Source organism: Pristiophorus japonicus, chromosome 26 (genome assembly GCF_044704955.1).
Source record: "Pristiophorus japonicus isolate sPriJap1 chromosome 26, sPriJap1.hap1, whole genome shotgun sequence".
NCBI lineage: Eukaryota > Metazoa > Chordata > Chondrichthyes > Pristiophoridae > Pristiophorus > Pristiophorus japonicus.
Window position 1 is genome coordinate 12,241,318 of NC_092002.1, and position 23,719 is coordinate 12,265,036.

The following is a 23,719-nucleotide window of genomic DNA, read 5'->3' on the forward strand; positions in this document are numbered from 1 at the left end:
TAGTCACTGCCTGCCATTCTGAAAAGTCCCCATTTACTCCTACTCTTTGCTTCCTGTCTGACAACCAGTTCTCAATCCATGTCAGCACACTACCCCCAATCCCATGTGCTTTAACTTTGCACATTAATCTCTTGTGTGGGACCTTGTCGAAAGCCTTCTGAAAGTCCAAATACACCACATCAACTGGTTCTCCCTTGTCCACTCTACTGGAAACATCCTCAAAAAATTCCAGAAGATTTGTCAAGCATGATTTCCCTTTCACAAATCCATGCTGACTTGGACCTATCATATTACCTCTTTCCAAATGCACTGCTATGACATCCTTAATAATTGATTCCATCATTTTACCCACTACCGATGTCAGGCTGACCGGTCTATAATTCCCTGTTTTCTCTCTCCCTCCTTTTTTAAAAAGTGGGGTTACATTGGCTACCCTCCACTCCATAGGAACTGATCCAGAGTCAATGGAATGTTGGAAAATGACTGTCAATGCATCCACTATTTCCAAGGCCACCTCCTTAAGTACTCTGGGATGCAGTCCATCAGGCCCTGGGTATTTATCGGCCTTCAATCCCATCAATTTCCCCAACAGAATTTCCCAACTAATAAGGATTAGAAGGATAGCTTCCCTTACCGCTGCTTCAGACCTGTCATTTTTTTTTGTTTCACCTTCCCCCATGCGCTGTGATTCTCCTCTCATCCCTCATATTGAGCCTAAGTATTGATGCTTCTTTTCAAATCCCTCCATGGCCCTCGCCCCTCCCTATCTCTGTAATCTCCTCCAGCCCCACAACCCCCCCCCGAGATATCTGCGCTCCTCTAATTCTGCCCTCCTGAGCATCCCTGATTATAATTGCTCAGCCATCGGCGGCCGTACCTTCTGTTGCCTGGGCCCCAAGCTCTGGAACTCCCTCCCTAAACCTCTCCGCCTCTCTACCTCTCTTTCCTCCTTCAAGACGCTCCTTAAAACCTCCCTCTTTGACCAAGCTTTTGGACACCTGCGCTAATTTCTACTTATGCGGCTCGGTGTCAAATTTTTATTGCTTAATACTCCTGTGAAGCACCTTGGGACGTTTCACTATGTTAAAGGCGCTATATAAATACAAGTTGTTGTTGTTGTAAATATTACAACCTCCTTATATCTTTTCAGAATCAAGTGTCTTCTCTTCTGCGTAAGAAGCAGGCGTGCCTTGTGAGCGAGGAAACGGATCAAACTCCCGCAGCTTCACCTCTGGAGAAAGACGACAGATTCTCCACCCTTCGTAAGCTATTAGCCAGAGCGGAGAATTAAGTTTTGTTTCATTCAAGCTCAGGCCCGATATTTCTTGGGTTTCGGAGATGAGCTCCGAGTATTAGGGAAAAACATGAGAGAAGTAGAACGACAAATCACAGAAGGCAGCAAGCTGGATGTTGTGTCCTTAGATGCTCCAGTAATGATTCCTTAGTCCTTTATTTGTTAACTCCAGAGTGAGGATCACACCTGGTGGCCTGCCTTTCGTACTAGGCTAGGCACACCTGTACAGGTAACCTACAAGTCTCCCACTGCAGTGCCCTCTGGTGGCATACCTTGTGATGAGTACCAATAGTAGCCATGTAGGATACATGACACTGGACATGGAATGAGAGGGAGAGACAGTCAAATCGTAGAGGCTGGCAAGTGGGATGTTTTACTACATTGCAGGCACTATATAAATGCAAGTTTTTACAACAGTTGTTCTTTTAATATCGAGTGAATCATCATCATCATAGGCGGTCCCTCGAACGAGGATGACTTGCTTCCACGAGTTCACAGATGTTTCAATGAAGGACCCGATGTTCCAGTCCTGAACTCCAATTGGTGGAACAGGTGGAAGATGCCTGTGGGTGGATTTTTTTAACGTGGGGTGGCCGTTGCACACCAGCCACCACACGGGCTTGACAGAGCGAGGTCTTGGTCCAGTGGCAAGGGTTAACCAGGACGACTGGAGACCAGCTCTGCTGCACGGACCTAGTGCGCGCACATATCGCACAGTGTGGGCTGGGCCCGTGCTGCCCCCTGGGGCCTCGGCTCTTCGGGGCCCCGTGCCCTTATTCGCCGCACTTCCGCCGCGATCTCTCACCGCTCCTCCGCCACAAGCATTCGCTGCACCTCCGCCACGACCCCTCACCGCTATTCCGCCACAAAAACACTCGCTGCACCTCCGCCACGGTCTCCCTCCGCACCAAACATTCGCCAAACCTCCGTCACCTATAGTACAAGAGCGACTACACTGCAAACGTACTTCACTGACTGTAAAGCGCTTTGGGAATATCATGAGGGTGTAGAATCATAACAGCACAGTAGGAGGTCATTTGGCCGGTCAAGCCCATGCCGGCTCTCTGCAAGAGCACTTCAGCTAGTCCCAATTCCCTGCCCTTTCTCTGTAGCCCTACAAATTGTTTTCTTTTAAGTACTTATCTAATTCTATGAAGTGTTTATTTCTATAGTATGGTTGATGTGTTTCTGAAGAACCATCCAGCATTATAGTTAGTCAGGCCTTCACACATATCTGTGCCAGTAGCCCTGTCACAATTTGCCTTATGAGCTGGTGCCACAGCCTGCACTAATCTCCCACCAACGCAAGGTAAGTTCTTCTCTGTCTATGAATATTGTACAGCTAATTCACAAAGTTGTGGATCAGCAGATTACAGATATTCTAAGGCAAGGTTCCATTCCCGTTGTCTCTGATGCCTTGAGTCTGTCGCGGCCGAACTTGACATGTAGCTGTTTTGTCTTTCAGATCTTGCGGTGCTGTGTGTCTGCCTGCCAGGTCTGGTCCTGTACTTGCTGAACAAGTACGTGGCTGAAGATGGAAGTCAGCAGCTCGCGGTCGCTACGCTGTGGGATTTGAATTCGTTTCTCATTCTCGTCGGTTTCGTGCTTTTCCAGGCAGCGCTCTACCTCCTACCCATAGGCAAGGTGAAGTAGTCCCACGCGACGTTTACGATTAACCTCTGACCTCACCCGACAGAATCGGAGCCTCGGTCTCATCAAACCACCCGCCAAAGTGACGTCAATCGCCCGCCCCACACATCACATGGTTGGTCCCACTCCAGAGTCCGGAGCACAAATGCACACTGGCTCTCCCAGTGCAGCAGCCATAACTTGCATTGATACAGCGCCTTTAATGTTTATTCATGTGGGTGTCGCTGGCAAGGCCTGCATTTATTGCCCATTCCATTTTCCCTTGAGAAGGTGGTGGTGAGCTGTCTTCTTGAACCCCTGTTCTTTGTAGCGGTTTGGTACAACTGAGTGGCTCGCTGGGCCATTTCAGAGGACAGTTAAGAGTCAACCACATTACTGTGGGTCTGGAGTCACATATCGGCCAGACTTCCTTCCCTAAAGGGACTTTAGTGAACCAGATGGGTTTTTGTGACAATTCAATAGTTCCATGGTAACCATTACTGATACTAGTTCTTTATTCCAGATTTATTTAATTAACTGAATTTAAATTCCCCAGCTGCTGTGGCAGTGGTGGGATTTGAACTCAAATCTCGGCCTCCTCGTAGGACTGCTCCTGGGCCTGGCCAAGGGGGCCATCAGCCGATCCAGGCAGCGGGCGGTCGAGGGGGTCATTCGGCCCGACTGCCTGCCTCTCTTCCGCGCCTACATCCGGGCCAGGGTGTCCCTGGAGATGGAGCACGCGGTGTCCACCGGTACGCTCGTGGTCTTCAGTGAGAGGTGGGCACCGGAGGGACTGGAGTGCTTCATCACCCCCGGCAACCAAATTTTAATTTGATTTTATATGTTTTAAAGTTTAATTTGCTTTAATTGCTGGATTTTTAGTGTCCCCCTCCCCTTTTATAGGGGGCACTAATATATGGTTTTAATGCCCCAAAAAAAATCACAAAAAAAAACATTTATTAAAAAAAGGGACAGCTAAATGTCTGGAGTGTCCCCCAGATCAGGGGGCACTTGATCTAACGTTTATTTTGTTCCCACCCAAAAGAGTTGAACTCAAATCTCCAGATCATTAGTCCAGGCCTCTGCATTACTAGTCCAGTAACACAACCACTATGCTATCCAGCTTCCCCTTAAACGCATCTGTGCTATTCGCCTCAACTGCTGCTTGTGGTAGCGAGTTCCACATTTTAACCACTCTCTGAGTAAAATAGTTCCTCCCGAATTCACTATTGGATTTATTTGTGACTATCTTATGTGTATGGCCTCCAGTTCTGGTCTCCCCCAACAGTGGAAAAACCTTCTCTACGTCTACCTCAAAAAATCCCTTCGTAATCTTGCAGACTTCTATCAGGTCACCTCTCACCTTCTAGAGAAAAGAGCCTCAGCCTGTTCAGTCTTTCCTGATAGATGTACCCTTTCAGTTCTGGTATCGTCCTGATAAATCTTTTTTGCCTCTTCTCCAGAAATTGGTCTCATAGAATGTTTGTAATGTAAAGCTGATAAATCTTTCTCAGGTGTCAGGATTTCAGTTCAGCCCCAGTAAACCTTCTGTATTTTGGTGGTGGTTTGTTGGTCTTCATGAGTCAGAAGGTTGTGGGTTCGAGTCCCACTCCAGGGACTTGAGCACAAAAATCTAGGCTGACGCTCCCAGTGCAGTGCTGAGGGAGTGCTGCATTGTCGGAGGTGCCGTCTTTCGAATGGGACGTTAAACCGAGGCCCCGTCTGCTCTCTCAGGTGGACAAAGAAGATCCCATGGCACTATTTCTAAGAAGAGCAGGGGAGTTCTTCCCGGTGTCCTGGGGCCAATATTTATCCCTCAATCAACATCACTAAAACAGATTATCTGGTCATTATCACATTGCTGTTTGTGGGAGCTTGCTGTGCGCAAATTGGCTGCCGCGTTTCCCATATTACAACAGTGACTACACTCCAAAAGTACTTCATTGGCTGTGGAGCGCTTTGAGAGGTCCGGTGGTCGTGAAAGGCGCTATATAAATGCAAGGCTTTCTTTCAAGTCTTTCTTTCATCAACGCTTGTAACCTGTAACAGCTTCAATATGGAAAGATGAGTTGGCTAACTGGTCTCCTGCACTGTAACATTTGATGATTCAGTGGGATTTTACCTGCCTATTGTGTCTTCATTGCAGATTGTCAAGGGAAAGCGAATAGCCACTGGTGAACGAGATGATTACTGTATCAATGGTAAGAGAATGTTCTTCATTTCTAAATACAGCAGCTCTGACAGGCACTGAGGTTGAATTTTAACACTCTTTTCATTATTCTCAGGCTTCTACGCCTTCCTGATCACCGTTGTGGTACTTGGAGGCCTCTGGTTCTTTGACCTGGTTGATGTCACCATTGGCCACGATAAGTGTTTACAGCTTGCTTTCTCCGGAATCTTGGTGTCACTGTTTCTCAGTATCGTGTGGTTTCTGAAATCCTTCACCATTCCCAAAGAACAGCTCATGAACTATAGGAAGAAACGTGAGTTAACTATGGGGAGAAATGAATGGCACATTGGCTGTAAATACTGTAGTAGCAGACATGGCCATTGGCGGCCGGGCTCTTGGTAACTCTAAAATCAATTGCGGATGCAAACTACTGGGTGAGAATTTGTCTTGTCGAAGAACTTTTGTTCATTGAATGGACCTTCTCTTACATACAGGAAACTTCGTCCAAGAGTTTTGTATGGGTCGAGAGTTAAACCCCAAGTTTGGAAAATTAAACATAAAGTTTTTCTCCATGCTACGAATCGCTTTCATTGGCTGGGTAAGTTTAAGAATCTCTCTACTGCAGTACATCGGATTAACTCATTGGGATGCCCACTAATGACAGTGAAGTTTAGGAATGACATTCACTGTTAGCATAAATTCTCGTATTTCCTTTTAATGCTACTTTCCTTTGAATGGCCGTATGTGGCGATGTTAAGTCACTGTTACATACAATGACGTTATGTATGTTAACTGGGTTTTACCTGCCACCGGAGGGCGCGACTGTCGGAGTCCTAATGGTCACTGGCAGACACGTGCAAGCCGGGTATATAATATTGGCAGCCATGTTGAATCCTCACTTTGAGAATAAATAAACTGAAGTAAGGTCATGCCTGAACTAGCTCACCGTACTTAGCCTCGTGGAGTTATTCAATGCTTAATAATTGGTGACGAGTTAAAAATACAAACTTTCACGCAACCATGTCCGTAGGACTTTTGGAGAGATTCGTAGAAGGGGAAGACTGGGAGGATTTCACTGATCACCTCAACCAGTACTTCGTAGCCAATGAATTGGAAGGAATCGATAACGCAATTAAGTGCAGGGCGGTTCTCCTCACCGTTTGTAGGTCAAAAGTTTATGGCCTTATCAAGAATCTACTCTCACCGACTCGACCAACAGATAAAACTTGCAATGGATTGTGTACGCTGGTTCGGAACCACTTTAAACCGAAGGAAAGCACCATCACGGTGAGGTATCGTTTCTATACGCACAATCGCTCCGAGGGCCAGGCCGTGGCGGAAGTTGTCGCCGACCTGAGACGTCTCGCTGGGCCGTGCAACCTCGGAGCTGCATTGGAGGAAATGCTGCGGCACTTTGTCGCGCTTGGCATTGGCCACGAGGTCATCCTTCGAAAGCTGCAGGCTGCTGAATCTCTCGACCTGAGCGGGGCCATCACGATCGCCCAGGCATGCATGTCCATGGACGAAAACTCGAAATAGATATCTTCCCAACATCGAAACTCACGGGCAAGTACTGTGCATAAAATAATATCGTCGGCAGGCCGAGCTGCACATGGCAGGGCCTAGTCCTCCGCGTTCATATGGCCTGTAACTACTCAAAAGTCCGCCATCGGGAGTGAAACAAATCTCGCCTTGTTGGCGTTGCGGGGGCTATCATCAGGCCCATCAATGCCGATTCAAGCAATACGTGTGCAAAGGCTGTGCAACAATGGGGCACCTTCAGCGAATGTGTCCGCAACCGAGCAAGCGTGCTGCGACACACCACGGGGCTGAGGATGATCGATCCAGCGTGGATCAAGCGGCACAGGCAACTCAACCCGAGGTACAGGATGAAGAAGTGTATGGGGTACATTGTGTTACCAAAAGTCCTCCAATAATGCTGAAAGTTAAATTAAATGGGGTTCCAGTATCCATGGAATTGGACACGGGTACGAGTCAGTCAATAATGAGCCAGAGGGCTTTCGAGAAGCAGTGGGACACTAAGGCAAAAAGACACAAACTGAGCCCAATCAATGCGAAGCTGCATACCTACACCAAAGAGCTCATACCAATCATTGGCAGCGCGGCAGTAAAGATATCGTACGATGGCGCTGTGCATGATTTATCGTTGTGGATTATTCCAAGCAATGGCCCAACGCTGTTCGGCAGGAGTTGGCTTGAGAAAATTAAATGGAACTGAAACGATATTAAAGCCTTATCATCAGTGGATGACACTTCGTGTGCTCAAGTGCTGAGCAAGTTTCCCTCGTTGTTCGAACCAGGCATTGGCAAATTCACAGGAGCCAAAGTGCAGATCCACCTCGGCCCAGATGCAAGACCCGTCCATCACAAGGCTCGGGCAGTTCCATACATGATGAGGGAGTAGGTTGAGATCGAACTTGACAGATTCAACAGGAAGGAATTATATCACCAGTTGAGTTTAGCGAATGGGCCAATCCAATTGTCCCAGTGTTGAAAAGTAATGGCACGGTCAGGATCTGCGGCGACTACAAGGTAACGATCAACCGAGTCTCAATACAGGATCAGTACCCGTTACCCAAGGCTGACGACCTGTTTGCAATGCTAACGGGGGGGGGAAGTCGTTCACCAAATTGGACCTGACCTCCGCTTACATGACACAGGAGCAGGTCGAATCGTCGAAAAAACTGACGTGCGTCAACACGCACAAAGGACTGTTTATATACCACAGATGCCCTTTCGGGATTTGCTTGGCAGCAGCCATATTTCAGAGAAACATGGAGAGTTTGCTGAAGTCCGTCCCGAGAACCGTCGTGTTCCAAGATGACATCCTGATCACTGGTCGCGATGCCACCGAACACCTGCACAACTGGAAGAGGTTCTACATCGTCTGGACAGAGTGGGACTCAGGCTAAAACGCTCCAAGTGTGTTTTCATGGCACCAGAAGTCGAATTCCTGGGGAGAAAGATTGCAGCAGATGGCATCAGGCCTACGGACTCAAAGATAGAGGCCATCAAGAATGTACCCAGACCCCAGAGTGTGACGGAGCTGCGTCCATTCCTGGGCCTTCTCAACTATTTTGGTAACTTTCTACCTAATTTGAGCAATTGCTAGAGCCCTTACACATGTTGCTGAGAAAGGGTAATGACTGGGTTTGGGGCAAATCTCAAGACAGGGCCTTTGAGAAGGCCAGGAGCCTGGTATGTTTCAATAAATTACTGGTACATTATGACCAATGTAAGCGGTTGGTGCTGGCCTGCGACGCCTCATCATACGGGGTCGGTTGTGTGCTCCAGCAAGCCAATGTATCAGGCAAACTCCAACCAGTTGCATATGCATCCAGAAGTCTGTCTAAGGCTGAAAGAACCTATAATATGGTAGAGAAAAAGGCTTTAGCATGCGTAAATGGGGTTAGGAAAATGCACCAATACCTGTTTGGGCTTTGGTTTGAGCTTGAAACAGACCACAAGCCACTCATTTCATTGTTTTCTGAGAGCAAAGGTATAAACACCAATGCCTCGTCCCGCATCCAAAGATGGGCACTGACATTATCCGCTTATGATTATGTCATCTGTCACAGATGAGGAACTGAAAACTGTGCTGATGTGCTTAGCCGGCTACCATTGCCCATAACCGGGGTGGAAATGCCGCAGCCCGCAGATTTGCTGCTGGTTATGGATGCCTTCGAGTGAGGGGTCACCCATCACGGCTCACCAAATTAGGACCTGGACCAGCCAGGATCCTGTACTGTCAAGCGTAAAAAGGTGTGTCCTAAATGGAAATTGGTCTGCCATTCCCAGGGAAATGCAGGATGAAATTAAGCTTTATAGCCGCCACAAAGATGAATTGTCTATTCAGTCTGATTGTCTGTTATGGGGTAATCATATTGTTATGCCAAAATAAGGCAAGGAAACTTTTGTGCGAAATTTACATAGTACCCACCCAGGCATTGTCATGATGAATGCCATTGCCAGGTCTCATGTTTGGTGACCCGGCATTGAATCGGACTTGGAGTTATGCGTGCATCAGTGCAACACTTGCACGCAACTGAGTAATGCACCTGTGGAGGCTCTGCTGAGACTCTGGTCATGGCTATGCCAAAAAAAGACATTTTGAAAAAGGAGGGTCAACAGCCAGTTGTCGTGGTGCATATAGGTACCAACGATATAGGTAAAAAAAAAAAACGGGATCAGGTCCTACAAGCTGAATTTAGGGAGCTAGGAGCTAAATTAAAAATTCGGACCTCCAAGGTAGTAATCTCAGGATTGCTACCAGTGCCACGTGCTAGTCAGAGTAGGAATTGAAGGATAGCTCAGATGAATACGTGGCTTGAGGAGTGGTGCAGATAGGAGGGATTCAAATTCCTGGGACATTGGAACTGGTTCTGGGTGAGGTGGGACCAGTACAAACTGAACGGTCTGCACCTGGGCAGGACCAGAACTGATGTCCTAGGGGGAGTGTTTGCTAGTGCTGTTGAAGAGGAGTTAAACTAATATGGCAGGGGGATGGGAACCTAGGCAGGGAGACAGAGGGAAATAAAATAGGGGCAGAAGCAAAAGATGGAAATAAGAAAAGTAAAAGTGGAGGGCAGAGAAACCCAAGGCAAAAATCAAAAAGGACCACATTGCAGCAAAATTCTAAAAGGGCAAAGTGTGTTAAAAAGACAAGCCTGAAGGCTCTGTGCCTCAATGCGAGGAGTATTTGTAATAAGGTGGACGAATTAATTGCACAGACAGCAATTAATGAATATGATATAATTGGCATCACGGAGACATGGCTCCAGGGTGACCAAGGCTGGGAACTCAACATCCAGGGGTATTAAACATTCAGGAAGGATAGACAGAAAGGAAAAGGAGATGGGGTAGCGTTGTTGGTTAAAGGGGAAATTAACGCAATAGTAAGGAAGGACTTTAGCTTGGATGATGTGGAATCTGTATGGGTGGAGCTGCAGAATACCAAAGGGCAGAAAACACTAGTGGGAGTTGTGTACAGACCACCAAACAGTAGCAGTAAGGTTGGGGACAACATCAAACAAGAAATTAGGGATGCGTGATATAAAGGTACAGCAGTTATCATGGGCAACTTTAATCTACATATAGATTGGGCTAACCAAACTGGTCGCAATACGATGGAGGAGGATTTCCAGGAGTGTATTAGGTATAGTTTTCTGGACAATATATGTCGAGGAACCAACTAGAGGGCTGACCATTCTAGACTGGGTGATGTGTAATGAGAAAGGACTAATTAGCAATCTTGTTGTGGGAGGTCCCTTGGGGAAGAGTGACCAAAATATGGTAGAATTCCTTATTAAGATGGAGAGTGACACAGTTAATTCAGAGACTAGGGTCCTAAACTTAAGGAAAGGTAACTTCGATGGTATGAGGTGTGAATTGGCTAGAATAGACTGGCAAATGATACTTAAAGGATTGACGGTGGATAGGCAATGGCAAACATTTAAAGATCACATGGATGAATTTCAACAATTGTACATCCCTATCTGGAGTAAAAATCAAATGGGGAAGGTGGCTCAACCGTGGCTAACAAGGGAAATTAAGGTGTGTTAAATCCAAGGAAGAGGCATATAAATTGGCCAGAAAAAGCAGCAAACCTGAAGACTGGGAGAAATTTATAATTCAGCAGAGAAGGACAAAGGGTTTAATTATGAGGGGGAAAATAAAGTATGAGAGGAAGCTTGCCAGGAACATAAAAACTGATTGCAAAAGCTTCTATAGATATGTGAAAAGAAAAAGATTAATGAAGACAAACGTAGGTCCCTTGCAGTCAGATTCAGGTGAATTTGCAATGGGGAACAAAGAAAAGGCAGACCAGTTGAACAAATATTTTGGTTCTGTCTTCACGAAGGAAGACATAAATAACCTTTCCGGAAGTACTAACGGACCGAGGGTCAGGTGAGAAGGAGGAACTGAAGGATATCCTTATTAGGCGGGAAATTATGCTAGGGAAATTGATGGGATTGAAGGCCGATAAATCCCCGGGGCCTGATAGGCTGCATCCCAGAGTACTTCAGGAAATGGCCCTAGAAATAATGGATGCATTGGTGAACATTTTCCAACAGTCTATCGACTCTGGATCAGTTCCTATGGACTGGAGGGTAGCTAATGTAACACCACTTTTTAAAAAAGGAGGGAGAGAAAAAACGGGTAATTATAGACCAGTTAGCCTGACATCAGTAGTGGGGAAAATGTTGGAATCAATTATTAAAGATGAAATAACAGTGCATTTGGAAAGCAGTGACAGGATCGGTCCAAGTCAACATGGATTTATGAAAGGGAAATCATGCTTGACAAATCATCTGGAATTTTTTGAGGATGTAACTAGTAGAGTGGACGAGGGAGAACCAGTGGATGTGGTGTATTTGGACTTTCAAAAGGCTTTTGACAAAGTCCCACTCAAGAGATTGGTGTGCAAAATTAAAGCACATGGTATTGGGGGTAATGTACTGACGTGGATAGAGAACTGGTTGGCAGACAGGAAGCAGAGAGTTGGGATAAATGGGTCCTTTTCAGAATGGCAGGCAGTGACTAGTGGGGTGCCGTAGGGCTCAGTGCTGGGACCCCAGCTATTTACAAAATACATTAATGATTTAGATGAAAGAATTGAGTGTAATATCTCCAAGTTTGCAGATGACACTAAACTGGGTGACGGTGTGAATTGTGAGGAGGATGCTAAGAGGCTGCAGGATGACTTGGACAGGTTAGGTGAGTGGGCAAATGCATGGCAGATGCAGTATAATGCGGATAAATGTGAGTTTATGCACTTCGGGGGCAAAAACACGAAGGCAAAAATATTATCTGAATGGCGGCAGATTAGGAAAAGGGGAGGTGCAACGAGACCTGGGTGTCATGGTACATCAGTCATTGAAAGCTGGCATGCAGGTACAGCAGGTGGTGAAGGCAAATGGTATGTTGGCCTTCATAGCTAGGGGTTTTGAGTATAGGAGCAGGGAGGTCTTACTGCAGTTGTACAGGACCTTGGTGAGGCCTCACCTGGAATATTGTGTTCAGTTTTGGTCTCCTAATCTGAGGAAGGACGTTCTTGCTATTGAGGGAATGCAGTGAAGGTTCACCAGACTGATTCCCGGGATGGCTGGACTGACAAATGAGGAGAGACTGGATCGACTGGGCCTTTATTCACTGGAGTTTAGAAGGATGAGAGGGGATCTCATAGAAACATATAAGATTCTGACTGGACTGGACAGGTTAGATGCAGGAAGAATGTTCCTGATGTTGGAAAAGTCCAGAACCAGGGGACACAGTCTAAGGATAAAGGGTAAGCCATTTAGGACTGAGATGAGGAGAAACTTCTTCACTCAGAGAGTTGTTAACCTGTGGAATTCCCTATAGCAGAGAGTTGTTGATGCCAGTTCATTAGATATATTCAAGAGGGAGTTAGATGTGGCCTTTACAGCTAAAGGGATCAAGGGGTATGGAGAGAAAGCAGGAAAGGGGTAATGAGGTGAATGATCAGCCATGATCTTATTGAATGGTGGTGCAGGCTCGAAGTTCCAAATGGCCTACTCCTGTATCTATTTTCTATGTTTCTATGTATCCAAACCATGGTCAAGGATCCACATAGACTTTGCCGGCCCCTTTCTCGGCAAAATGTTTTTAGTGGTAGTGGACGCTTACTCCAAATGGATTGAATGTGTAATCATGTCATCCAGCACGTCCAAAGCCACTATTGAAAGCCTCCTGGCCATGTTTGCCACCCATGACATGCCCGACGTCCTTGAGCGACAACGGACCGTGTTTCACGAGTTTATGACCCGTAATGCCATCAAGCATGTCAGGTCTGCCCCTTTCAAACCCGCATCTAATGGTCAAGTGGAGAGGGCTGTCCAAACCATTAAGCAGATCCTAAAACACGTGACTCACGGCTCCCTACAGACCCACTTGTCCCACATTCTGCTCAGTTACCGGACGAGACCCTACTCGCTCACCTGGGTCCCTCCTGCCGAGCTGTTAATGAAGAGAGGCATCAAAACCAGTCTCTTCTCTTGTACACCCGATCTCAATGATCACGTCAAAACCAGAAGGCAACAGCAATAATGGTACCACGATTGCGAGGCCGTGTCACGTGACATTGCTGTTCATGACCCTGTGTTTGTTCTGAATTATGGTCATGGTCCAAAGTGGATTGCTGGCACAGTTTTGGCCAAGGAGGGGAACAGGGTGTTTGTAGTCAAACTGTTAAATGGCCAAATGTGTAAAAGGCACATCGACCCAACCAAACTGCGATTCACAGACAACCCAGAACGAATTGAAGATGACATCATCATTGACCCTTGTGTCATTCACGAAGACGAACCTACCATCCCTGACAGTCCTGTCAGATTGACTGCTCTGCAATGCAGCAATGGTCCTACTAAATCACCCAAGCTTGAGTTCGAACTGAGAAGATCAACTAGGGAGCGGAAGGCCCCGGACCGTCTCAACTTGTAAATACAACCTGTACCAAGGACTTTGGGAGGAATGATGTTATGTATGTTAACTGGGTTTTACCTGCCACCGGAGGGCGCGACTGTCGGAGTCTAATGGTCACTGGCAGACACGTGCAAGCCGGGTATATAATGTTGGCAGCCATGTTGAATCCTCACTTTGAGAATAAATAAACTGGAGTAAAGTCATGCCTGAACTAGCTCACCGTACTTAGCCTTGTGGAGTTATTCGATACTTAACACAAACCAAGAATGGGGGGTTACGGCACAGAAAGAGGCCATTTGGCCTGTTGCATTAGTGCCAGCTCATTCCCAGAACAATTCAAAACTAATCTCAATGCCCTGCTATCTCCTGAAAACCCTGTGTCTTCCACTGCTTCAGAACTGTTATAATTTTCCTTTGCAACAAACCATGGTCCCTGCCTGATCTACTTACTCTTTCATAAGAATATGAGTGGGTGTAGGCCATACAGCCCTCCTGCCTGCTCCGTCATTCAATAAGATCATTGCTGATCTTGTATTTCAAACCACTTTCCCATCCTATCCCCATATTCCTTGATTCCCTTAGTGTCCAAAAAAATCTATCGATCTCAGTCTTGAATATACTCTCAATGATTGAGCATCCAAGCCCTCAGAGGTAGAAATTCTAAAGATTCACAACCCTCTGAGTGAAGAAATTTCTCCTCATCTCAGTCCCAAATGGCCGACCTCTTATCCTTAGACTATGCCCCCTCGTTCTAGACTCTCCAGTCAGGGTAAACTGCCTCTCAGCATCTACCCTGTTAAACCCTTTAAGAACTTTATACGTTAAGCAATGGCTGGATTTCAAACTTCTCACCCTTGTTTACAAATCCTTCCATGGTCTCGGCCCTCCCTATCTCTGTAATCTCCTTCAGCCTCACAACCCCCGGCGATGTCTGCGTTCCTCAAATTCTGCCCTCTTGAGCATCCCTGATTATAACTGCTCAATCGTTGGTGGCCGTGCCTTCAGTTGCCTGGGCCCCAAGCTCTGGAATTCTCTCCCTAAATCTCTCTACCTCTCTTTCCTTCTTTAAGACGCTTTTTAAAACCTACCTCTTTGTCCAAGCTTTTGGTCATGTACCGTAATTTCTTATGCGGCTCAGTGCCAAATTTATTTGTTTTGTCCTCTATCGCTCCTATGAAGCGCCTTGGGACATTTTACTACGTTAAAGGCACTATATAAATAAAGTTGTTGTTTCAATGAGATCACCTCTCATTCTTCTAAACTCCACAGCACACCACTTCAAAGCATCCCATGCTGCAGCAACCCTCGGCGTACAGAAATTTCTGTAACCTCTCTTCTCACGCAGTGACAATTTAAAATTGATGACTATTTGTCACTGACTCCCTAAGCAGAGGAAATAGTCCTTACCTCATCATAATTTCAAAAATCTCTAAGAAACCTCCCGAGAACCTTCCTTGCTCCAATAGAAATAGTCTCGGTCTCTCAAGTTTCTCCTCATGACTATAGTTGCCTGGCATTTTCTCTCCTAACATCATCATTTAAGCAATTTCCCAAGGGAATGATTTTTTTTGAAAGACATCAATGTGGGCCACTCGAGCCTCTCGAGTCAAATACCGAGCCACAATATCACATCAGCTGTCAGTAGTGGCTTAGTGGGTAGCACACTCGCCTCTGAGTCAGAAGGTTGTGGGTTCAAGTCTCACTCCAGAGACATGAGCACAAAAATTAAGGCTGACACTCCCAGTGCAGTGCTGAGGGAGTGCTGCACTGTTGGAGATGCTGTCTTTCAGATGAGATATTAAACTGAGGCCCCATCTGCTCTTTCAAGTGGATGTAAAAGATCCCAAGGCCCTATTGCAAAGAAGAGCAGGGGAGTTCTCCCCGGTGTCCTGGGGCCAATATTAATCCCTCAATCAACATAACAAAAACAGATTATCTGGTCATTATCACATTGCTGTTTGTGGGAGCTTGCTGCGTTTCTCACAACTGTGACTGCAGTTCAAAAGTGTTTAATTGGCTGTAAAATGCCTTGGAATGTCCAGTGGTCATGGAAGGTGCTATAGAAATGCAAGTCTTTGTTAGCTAGAAAATGGTGTGAGTTTTGGCAAGATAGATGGAGCTCTAACGGTGTGTAATGCCAGACATACCTTCAAAGAATTACTCAAGTAATGTTCAAATGGCCTTAATTCGTTATTTTCAAATTTGCTCATATAACATTTGGAATAGTGATTTATTTTTCATTACAGGCACTCTTCATCTTAACGATTCTGGCTGAAGGTGTGGAGCGGAATGGAAGAGTATCGCCAGCCCTCGGCCTTGTTGTTGTTTTCCAGCTTTTTTACATTCTAGATGCACTGTATGATGAGGTAGTTACACAATGCACGACCAGAATTCATCAAACCATTCATAAGGTAGATCACTCAATGCACTGCAAATTCAATCTGATTCTTTTACAGGAATCGATTTTATTCACAAAGGAAATAGTCAATGACACATTTGGATACATTATGACTTTTGGCGAAATGGTTTGGATTCCTTTTACTTCAAGTCTGCAGGCACTCTACCTTGTCCATCACCCACAAGAACTCAGTTACTTGCAAGTCGCCATCATCATTGTGATTTACGGTAAGCAGGATGAAGTTTCGAATATAAAATACCACCTTTGTTACATACACAGGATTACATTGGATATAGGCACAGAAACAGGCCATTCGGCCCAACCAGTCCATGCCGGCGTTTATGCTCCACTCGAGCCTCCTCCCGTCTTTCTTCATCTAAATCTATCAGTATAACCCTCTATTCCCTTCTCCCCCATATGCTTGTCTAACCTCCCCTTAAATGTATCGATACTATTCGCTTCAACCACTCCCTGTGGCAGCGAGTTCCACATTCTCACCACTCTCTGGGTAAAGAAGTTTCTTCTGAATTCTCTATTAGATTTCTTGGTGACTATCTTATATTGATGGCCTCCAGTTATGCTCTTCCCCACAAGTGGAAACATTCTCTCTGTATCCACTCCATCAAAACCTTTCATCATTTTAAAGATCTCTATTAGGTCACCCCTCGACCTTTTTTCAAGAGAAAAGAGACCCAGCTTGTTCAGCGTTTCCTGATATGTATACCCTCATTGCCGAGAGCATGCAGAAAACAAGCGCAGGCAGCGGAAGGAGCGTGCAGCAAACCAGACTCCCCACCCACCCTTTCCTTCAACCACTGTCTGCCCCACCTGTGACAGGGACTGTAATTCCCGTATTGGACTGTTCAGCCACCTGAGAACTCACTTTTAGAGTGGAGGTAAGTCTTCCTTGATTTCAAGGGACTGCCTATGATGATGACGATGATTGGTACCACAGTAAGAGGGAAGTTCTGTTTCCGGAATGGATGCCGTGGATCTGGAATTTTAGTCCACTCCAACTGTGCATGAAACGAGCCTATCAGGAGCACCGCGCTTGTTGCTTCTGGTCCTAGAAGGGGAATCAGGAAGCACTTCTCAAAGGGCAGTAGAAATCTGGAATTCTCTCCCCCAAAAGGCTGTGAATACTGGGACAATTGGAGCTTTCGAGATGGAAAATAATAGAATTTTGTTAGGTAATGGTAGAAAAGGATATGGAGCAACAGTGGATAAATGGAGTCGAGATACAGACCAGCCAGAATCTAATTGAATGGCGGAACAAATCTGATGGGTATCAATTTAGCCTTTTTTGTAGTCTGCCTGTTTGGAATGAGAGAAAGGGAAGCTGAATGAACAAAGATCTTAAGTGCGTTACAATGTACTTCTTTTGCAATGTTTAAAGGTTTTAATACAATGTGATTATAAGAACATAAGAACATAAGAATTAGGAACAGGAGTAGGCCATCTAGCTCCTCGAGCCTGCTCCGCCATTCAACAAGATCATGGCTGATCTGGCCGTGGACTCAGCTCCACTTACCCGCCCGCTCCCCGTAACCCTTAATTCCCTTATTGATTAAAAATCTATCTATCTGTGACTTGAATACATTCAATGAGCTAGCCTCAACTGCTTCCTTGGGCAGAGAATTCCACAGATTCACAACCCTCTGGGAGAAGAAATTCCTTCTCAACTCGGTTTTAAATTGGCTCCCCCATATTTTGAGGCTGTGCCCCCTAGTTATAGTCTCCCCGACCAGTGGAAACAACCTCTCTGACTCTATCTTGTCTATCCCTTTCATGATTTTAAATGTTTCTATAAGATCACCCCTCATCCTTCTGAACTCCAACGAGTAAAGACCCACTCTACTCAATCTATCATCATAAGGTAACCCCCTCATCTCCGGAATCAGCCTACTGAATCGTCTCTGTACCCCCTCCAAAGCTAGTATATCCTTCCTTAAGTAAGGTGACCAAATCTGCACGCAGTACTCCAGGTGCGGCCTCACCAAATCCTATACAGTTGCAGCAGGAACTCCCTGCTTTTGTACTCCATCCCTCTCGCAATGAAGGCCAACATTCCATTCGCCTTCCTGATTACCTGCTGCACCTGCGAACTAACTTTTTGGGATTTCAGGTCCCTCTGCACCGCAGCATGTTGTAATTTCTCCCCATTCAAATAATATTCCCTTTTAGGTGGATGACCTCACACTTTCCGACATTGTATTCCATCTGCCAAACCTTAGCCCATTCGCTTAACCTATCTAAATCTCTTTGCAGCCTCTCTGTGTCCTCTACACAACCCGCTTTCCCACTAATCTTTGTGTCATCTGCAAATTTTGTTACACTACACTCTGTTCCCTCTTCCAGGTCATCTATGTATATTGTAAACAGTTGTGGTCCCAGCACCGATCCCTGTGGTACACCACTAACCACCGATTTCCAACCCGAAAAGGACCCATTTATCCCGACTCTCTGCTTTCTGTTCGCCAGCCAATTCTCTATCCATCCTAATACATTTCCTCTGACTCCGCATACCTTTATCTTCTGCAGTAACCTTTTGTGTGGCACCTTATCGAATGCCTTTTGGAAATCTAAATACACCACATCCATCGGTACACCTCTATCCACCATGCGCGTTATATCCTCAAAGAATTCCAGTAAATTAGTTAAACATGATTTCCCTTTCATGAATTCATGCTGCATCTGCTTGATTGCACTATTCCTATCTAGATGTCCCGCTATTTCTTCCTTCATGATAGTTTCAAGCATTTTCCCCACGACAGATGTTAAACTAACCGGCCTATAGTTACCTGCCTTTTGTCTGTCCCCTTTTTTAAACAGAGGCGTTACATTAGCTGCTTTCCAATCCGCTGGTACCTCCCCAGAGTCCAGAGAATTTTGGTAGATTATAACGAATGCATCTGCTCTAACTTCCGCCATCTCTTTTAATACCCTGGGATGCATTTCATTAGATTGATAACTATTTGAAGAATTAGCAACATCATGTATAAAATTATGAGGGGCCTGGATGGAGTGGATAGGAAGGGCCTATTTCCCTTTGCAGAGGGGTCAACAACCGGGGGGAGTAGATTTAAACTAGTTGGTGGAAGGATTAGAGGGGAGATGAGGAAACATTTCTTCGCCCAGAGGGTGGTGGGGGTCTGGGGTGGAACTCACTGCCTGAAAGGGTGGTAGAGGCAGAAAACCTTACCACATTAAAAAAGTACTTGGATGTGCCCTTGAAGTGCCGTAACCTGCAGGGCTACGGACCGAGAGCTGGAAATTGGGATTAGGCTGGGTAGCCTCCTTCTGTGTTGTAATTTTCTATGATTCTATGATCAGTTACAAGGATCACCCTCGGTGTAATACTAAACAAGTGTAAGTGGTGGAAATTTGAACAGAACTGCTATAAATACACACAACTGGTCGTTCAGCACCTGAAAAGAGAAAACATGGGTTTTATCTGAGTGCGTTCCAGGTGGTCTTTGCTCCTTCCAGGTGTTCACGAAGCCACTGCGTATCTTAAAGCATTTTTTGTTTTTTTCCTTCTTGTTTGGAATTCTCTAACACAGAGGGCTGTGGATGCAGGCGGAAATTGATAGATTTTGGACTCTAGGGATATGGAGCTCGGGCGGGAAAGTGGAGTAGAGGTCGAAGATCAGCCATGATCTTATTGAATGGCGGAGCAGGCTCAAAGGGCCGTGTGGCCTACTCCTGTTCCTAATTCTTATGTTCTTCATTTTTCTAAGTTTTATAACAAAGGGTCGGCAGTCGCTAACTATTCTGCTGTTCATTTTTCTTGGGATTTTGTATTTTATTTATAATTCTAATCTTACCTCACACAGCTGTAGGAATCTTCATTTACTGTCATTCCAATAAGCAGAAGAATAACTTCCGCAGAGATCCTCAGGACGTGGCTTTTACCAGTGAGTAACCATCAAATATTACATCAAAACTGAAAAGCTGCCCAGGTTAATCGACTGAGAAATGATGGGAGAGCAGTGATAGTGAAGTTACTTTAAGTTGCGTTCCTGCTGTCAGCTCTGGTTCAGGATTGTTAAGGCGATAAAACTAATTAAGGGATAAAAATTAAATACGTAGTTAAAGGAATATTTATATATAAAATGTCAAGACCATTTATAGTTTTCACAGAATAAGGAGCTCACCTCGGAGTCAGAAGGTTGTGGGTTCAAGTCCCACTCCAGGGGCTTGATCACAAAAATCTAGTCTGACCCTCCCAGTGCAGTGCTGAGGGAGCGCCGCACTGTCGGAGGTGCCGTCTTTCGGATGAGACGTTAAACCGAGGCCCCGTCTGCCCTCTCAAGTGGACGTAGAAGATCCCATGGCACTATTTCGAAGAAGAGCAGGGGGAGTTATCCCCGGTGTCCTGGGGCCAATATTTATCCCTGAATTAACATCACAAAAACAGATTCTCTGGTTATTATCACATTCCTGATTGTGGGAGCTTGCTGTGCGCAAATTGGCTGCCGCGTTTCCTACATTGCAACGGTGACTACACTCCAAAAGTACTTCATTTACAGCACGGAAGGAGGCCATTTCGGCCCATCGTGTCCGCGCCGGCCGACCAAGAGCTATCCAGCCTAATCCCACTTTCCAGCTCTTGGTCCGTAGCCCTGCACGTTACAGCACTTCAAGTGCACATCCAAGTAACATTGCAATTTTTTATTTCAGTCACACCTCCCCGCCCCACATCCACTGATGGAATAGGAGCCTTATGTAAGGAGAGGTTTCCATTGAGAGTTGCACCAAGGCCAATATCAGATTTCGAGGGTGTACACAACAACAATTATTTTCTCTTTTTCTCTTTGAAGACCTGGAGACCATTGACACAGGTACAGGAAAGAAGCTGCTGGTTTCTGAATGGTGGGGCTGGCTACGACATCCCAATTATCTGGGGGACATCATCGTCCACTTGGCCTGGTCTCTGCCCTGTGGTAAGAAACCCCCTTAATAAAATGGTGGAAAAATCAGTCTCAATTTTGACTCCACGAGAGGTGGGGTGCACAACTGCCTCAATGGTTAATTCACCAGCATCAAACAAGAAGCAACAATAACTATCTGCCTTGTGTTGGGTGTTTCCTTGTTTGATAGACGCTGAAAGGACTCTGAAAAATTAGGATTGTCCATTCAGGTGCTGTCAAATGTAGAGATCCTATTTAATCGCCCGCTCAGGTGGATGAAAAAGATCACACAGTACTATTCCGAAGGAAAGCTGGTGCATTCTCTCCGGTGTCCTGGGCCAATATTTGCCCCGCAACCAACATCACAGATGATCTGGTCATTATTACACTGCTGGTTGTGGGAGCTTGCTGTGCGCAAATTGCTGCTGGGTTTCCCACATTACAACAGCGACTGCCGTTCAAAAGCGCTTCACATTACAATAGTGGCTACATTCCAAAAAGTACTTAATTGGCTGTAAAGCGCTTTGAGACGTCTGGTGGTCGTGAAAGGCGCTATATAAATGCAAGTCTTTCTTTCCTTGGCTGTAATAATAGAAAAGCAAATTATAATTTAAATAGAGAAAAATTGCAAAGTGCTGCAGTATAGAGAGACCTGGGGATCCTTGTGCGTGAAACACAAAATGCAGGTACAGCAAGTAATCAGGAAGGCAAATGGAATCTTGGCCTTTATTGTAAGGGGGGATAGAGAAGTCCTGTTACAACTGTACAGGGTATTGGTGAGGCCACACCTGGAATACTGCGTACAGTTTTGGTCTCCGTATTTAAGGAAAGATATAATTGCATTAGAGATTGTTCAGAGAAGGTTCACTAGGTTGATTTCGGAGATGAGGGGGTTGACTTATGAGGAAGGGTTGAGTAGGTTGGGCCTATACTCATTGGAGTTCAGAAGAATGAGAGGTGATCTTATCGAAACATATAAGATAATGAGGGAGCTCGACAAGGTGGATGCAGAGGGTATTTCCACTCAAAGGGGAAACTAAAACTAGGGGACGTAGTCTCAGAATAAGGGGCCGCCCATTTAAAACTGAGATGAGGAGAAATTTCTTCTCTCTGAGGGCCGTGAATCTTTGGAATTCTCTGCCCCAGAGAGCTGTGGAGGCTGGGTCATTGAATATATTTAAGGCAGAGATAGACAGATTTTTGAGCGATAAGGGAGTAAAGGGTTATGGGGAACGGGCAGGGAAGTGGAGCTGAGTCCATGATCAGATCAGCCATGATCTTATTGAATGGCGGAGCAGGCTCGAGGGGCTAAATGGCCGACTCCTGCTCCTATTTCTTATGTTCTTAAAGAGCTGTGGGACATTCTGAGGTCGTGAAAGGCACTATATAAATGCAAGTCTTTCTTTTACTGGAATAAGTAACTGCACTACAGCTGCAGCTGAAGGTTCCAGGAGATACAAGACCATAGATCAGGAATGTCTTGGCCTTATCGATTATTGGATTTAGTTCTTTTGCTAATTAAAAAATTGAGATCAGAACACTGTGTCACCTCTGTTACTTACAGTTCCTGAACCTCTTTCATGTATTTTATGTTGTAATTTACATTAATATAATTGTTTTGTCTTCCCTCAACCGCAGGGTTTTCTCACATCATTCCATACCTCCAGTTGCTTCTTTGTGTCCGCATGCTCATTAAACGAGCAACAGAGATTGAGGAAGATTGTCACGGGAGATACGGAGCAGCTTGGGAAGAATATTGCAGACGGGTGAAATATCAAATTTTCCCGCACATTTATTGAGAAGCTGTTCCAATAAATGTGTTTGCATGATCAGAGTATCTTACTGAATACTCCAACGGCACTAACTTCACCCACCATCCTGTCCTGCAACTGTGCTGTCCAATTCATATTGCACTGACCAATTGCCACAATATGGACCGCCTGACTCCCACTGTATCGAATGCCTGACTCCCACTGTATCGAATGCCTAACTCTCACTGTATCGAATGCCTGACTCCCACTGTATCGAATGCCTGACTCCCACTGTATCGAATGCCTGACTCCCACTGTATCGAATGCCTGACTCCCACTGGACTGACTGCCCGACCATGTGAATGTACCATTTGTTACTATGCGAGAAAACAACCTGGTTTGTGTACAGTAATTCATGACATCATCTGTATATTTATTATCTTTTTGTACTAGGCAAGGAAATGAGAGTTCAAAGGCCTTTTTGGTATAAGAGATGAGAGAAAAAGCTGTTTGAGGCAATAGACACTGGAAATTCAAAAGGCGTGTGCCTCACAAGCAGCGCTGGAAATCGGAACAAGCAGTGAACTGGCCTTGTGCAGTGTCTCAGTAACTTTCATACTTGGTCTGTATAGTATGTTGAAATAAAAAAGACCTGATCCTGCCAATACTACAACTGAGTGTGTGTGTAATTCTGACGTTTAAAGCAACGAAGCAAGAAAGCTGTCCAACACCTCCTTTCTCCTTCCCCATCTACCATCTCCTATCTCCTTCCCCATCTCCCCCTCCTCCTATCTCCTTCCCCATCTCCCCCTCCTCCTATCTCCTTCCCCATCTCCCCCTCCTCCTATCTCCTTCCCCATCTCCCCCTCCTCCTATCTCCTTCCCCATCTCCCCCCTCCTCCTATCTCCCCCCTAATCTCTCCCTCTCCCCGAAAACTCCTTCAAACCCCCCCATCTTCTCTCTCCTCTCCACCCCATCTCCCACTCTCTCTTCCCCCATCGCCTCCCCCTCTCTCCCCATCAGTCAGTGGCTAGGGAACGTAGTTTGTGGTTGTGTGTCATCAGGAGTACATCTGGGAACTTCCCCATCTCCACCTCCCA

At 45.7% G+C, this 23,719-nt stretch overlaps 1 protein-coding gene and 1 long non-coding RNA gene across 4 annotated transcripts in view; one reads left to right on the forward strand and one right to left on the reverse strand.

Moving 5' to 3' along the window:
• Positions 1 to 23,277, forward strand: part of LOC139239186 (delta(14)-sterol reductase TM7SF2-like) — a 51,395-nt gene extending 28,118 nt beyond the window's left edge. For 2 of the 3 annotated variants that reach the window (XM_070867820.1, XM_070867821.1), the window contains exons 3-12: positions 1,151 to 1,262; positions 2,760 to 2,938; positions 5,070 to 5,124; positions 5,209 to 5,406; positions 5,588 to 5,691; positions 15,803 to 15,922; positions 16,013 to 16,181; positions 19,791 to 19,871; positions 20,778 to 20,900; positions 22,506 to 23,277. In XM_070867820.1, the coding sequence (XP_070723921.1) occupies positions 1,151 to 1,262; positions 2,760 to 2,938; positions 5,070 to 5,124; positions 5,209 to 5,406; positions 5,588 to 5,691; positions 15,803 to 15,922; positions 16,013 to 16,181; positions 19,791 to 19,871; positions 20,778 to 20,900; positions 22,506 to 22,666 (1,302 nt within the window). In that variant the 3' untranslated portion in view covers positions 22,667 to 23,277. The remainder of the gene's footprint in view (positions 1 to 1,150; positions 1,263 to 2,759; positions 2,939 to 5,069; positions 5,125 to 5,208; positions 5,407 to 5,587; positions 5,692 to 15,802; positions 15,923 to 16,012; positions 16,182 to 19,790; positions 19,872 to 20,777; positions 20,901 to 22,505) is intronic. The other variant, XM_070867822.1, reaches the window with a different exon arrangement.
• LOC139239188 (uncharacterized) lies at positions 16,051 to 20,411 on the reverse strand. Its single transcript, XR_011588611.1, has 3 exons — positions 20,112 to 20,411; positions 19,782 to 20,016; positions 16,051 to 17,268 (listed from the first exon to the last, which is right to left on the reverse strand). It is a non-coding gene; the product is annotated as an uncharacterized lncRNA (long non-coding RNA).
• Positions 23,278 to 23,719: the final 442 nt, after the last annotated feature.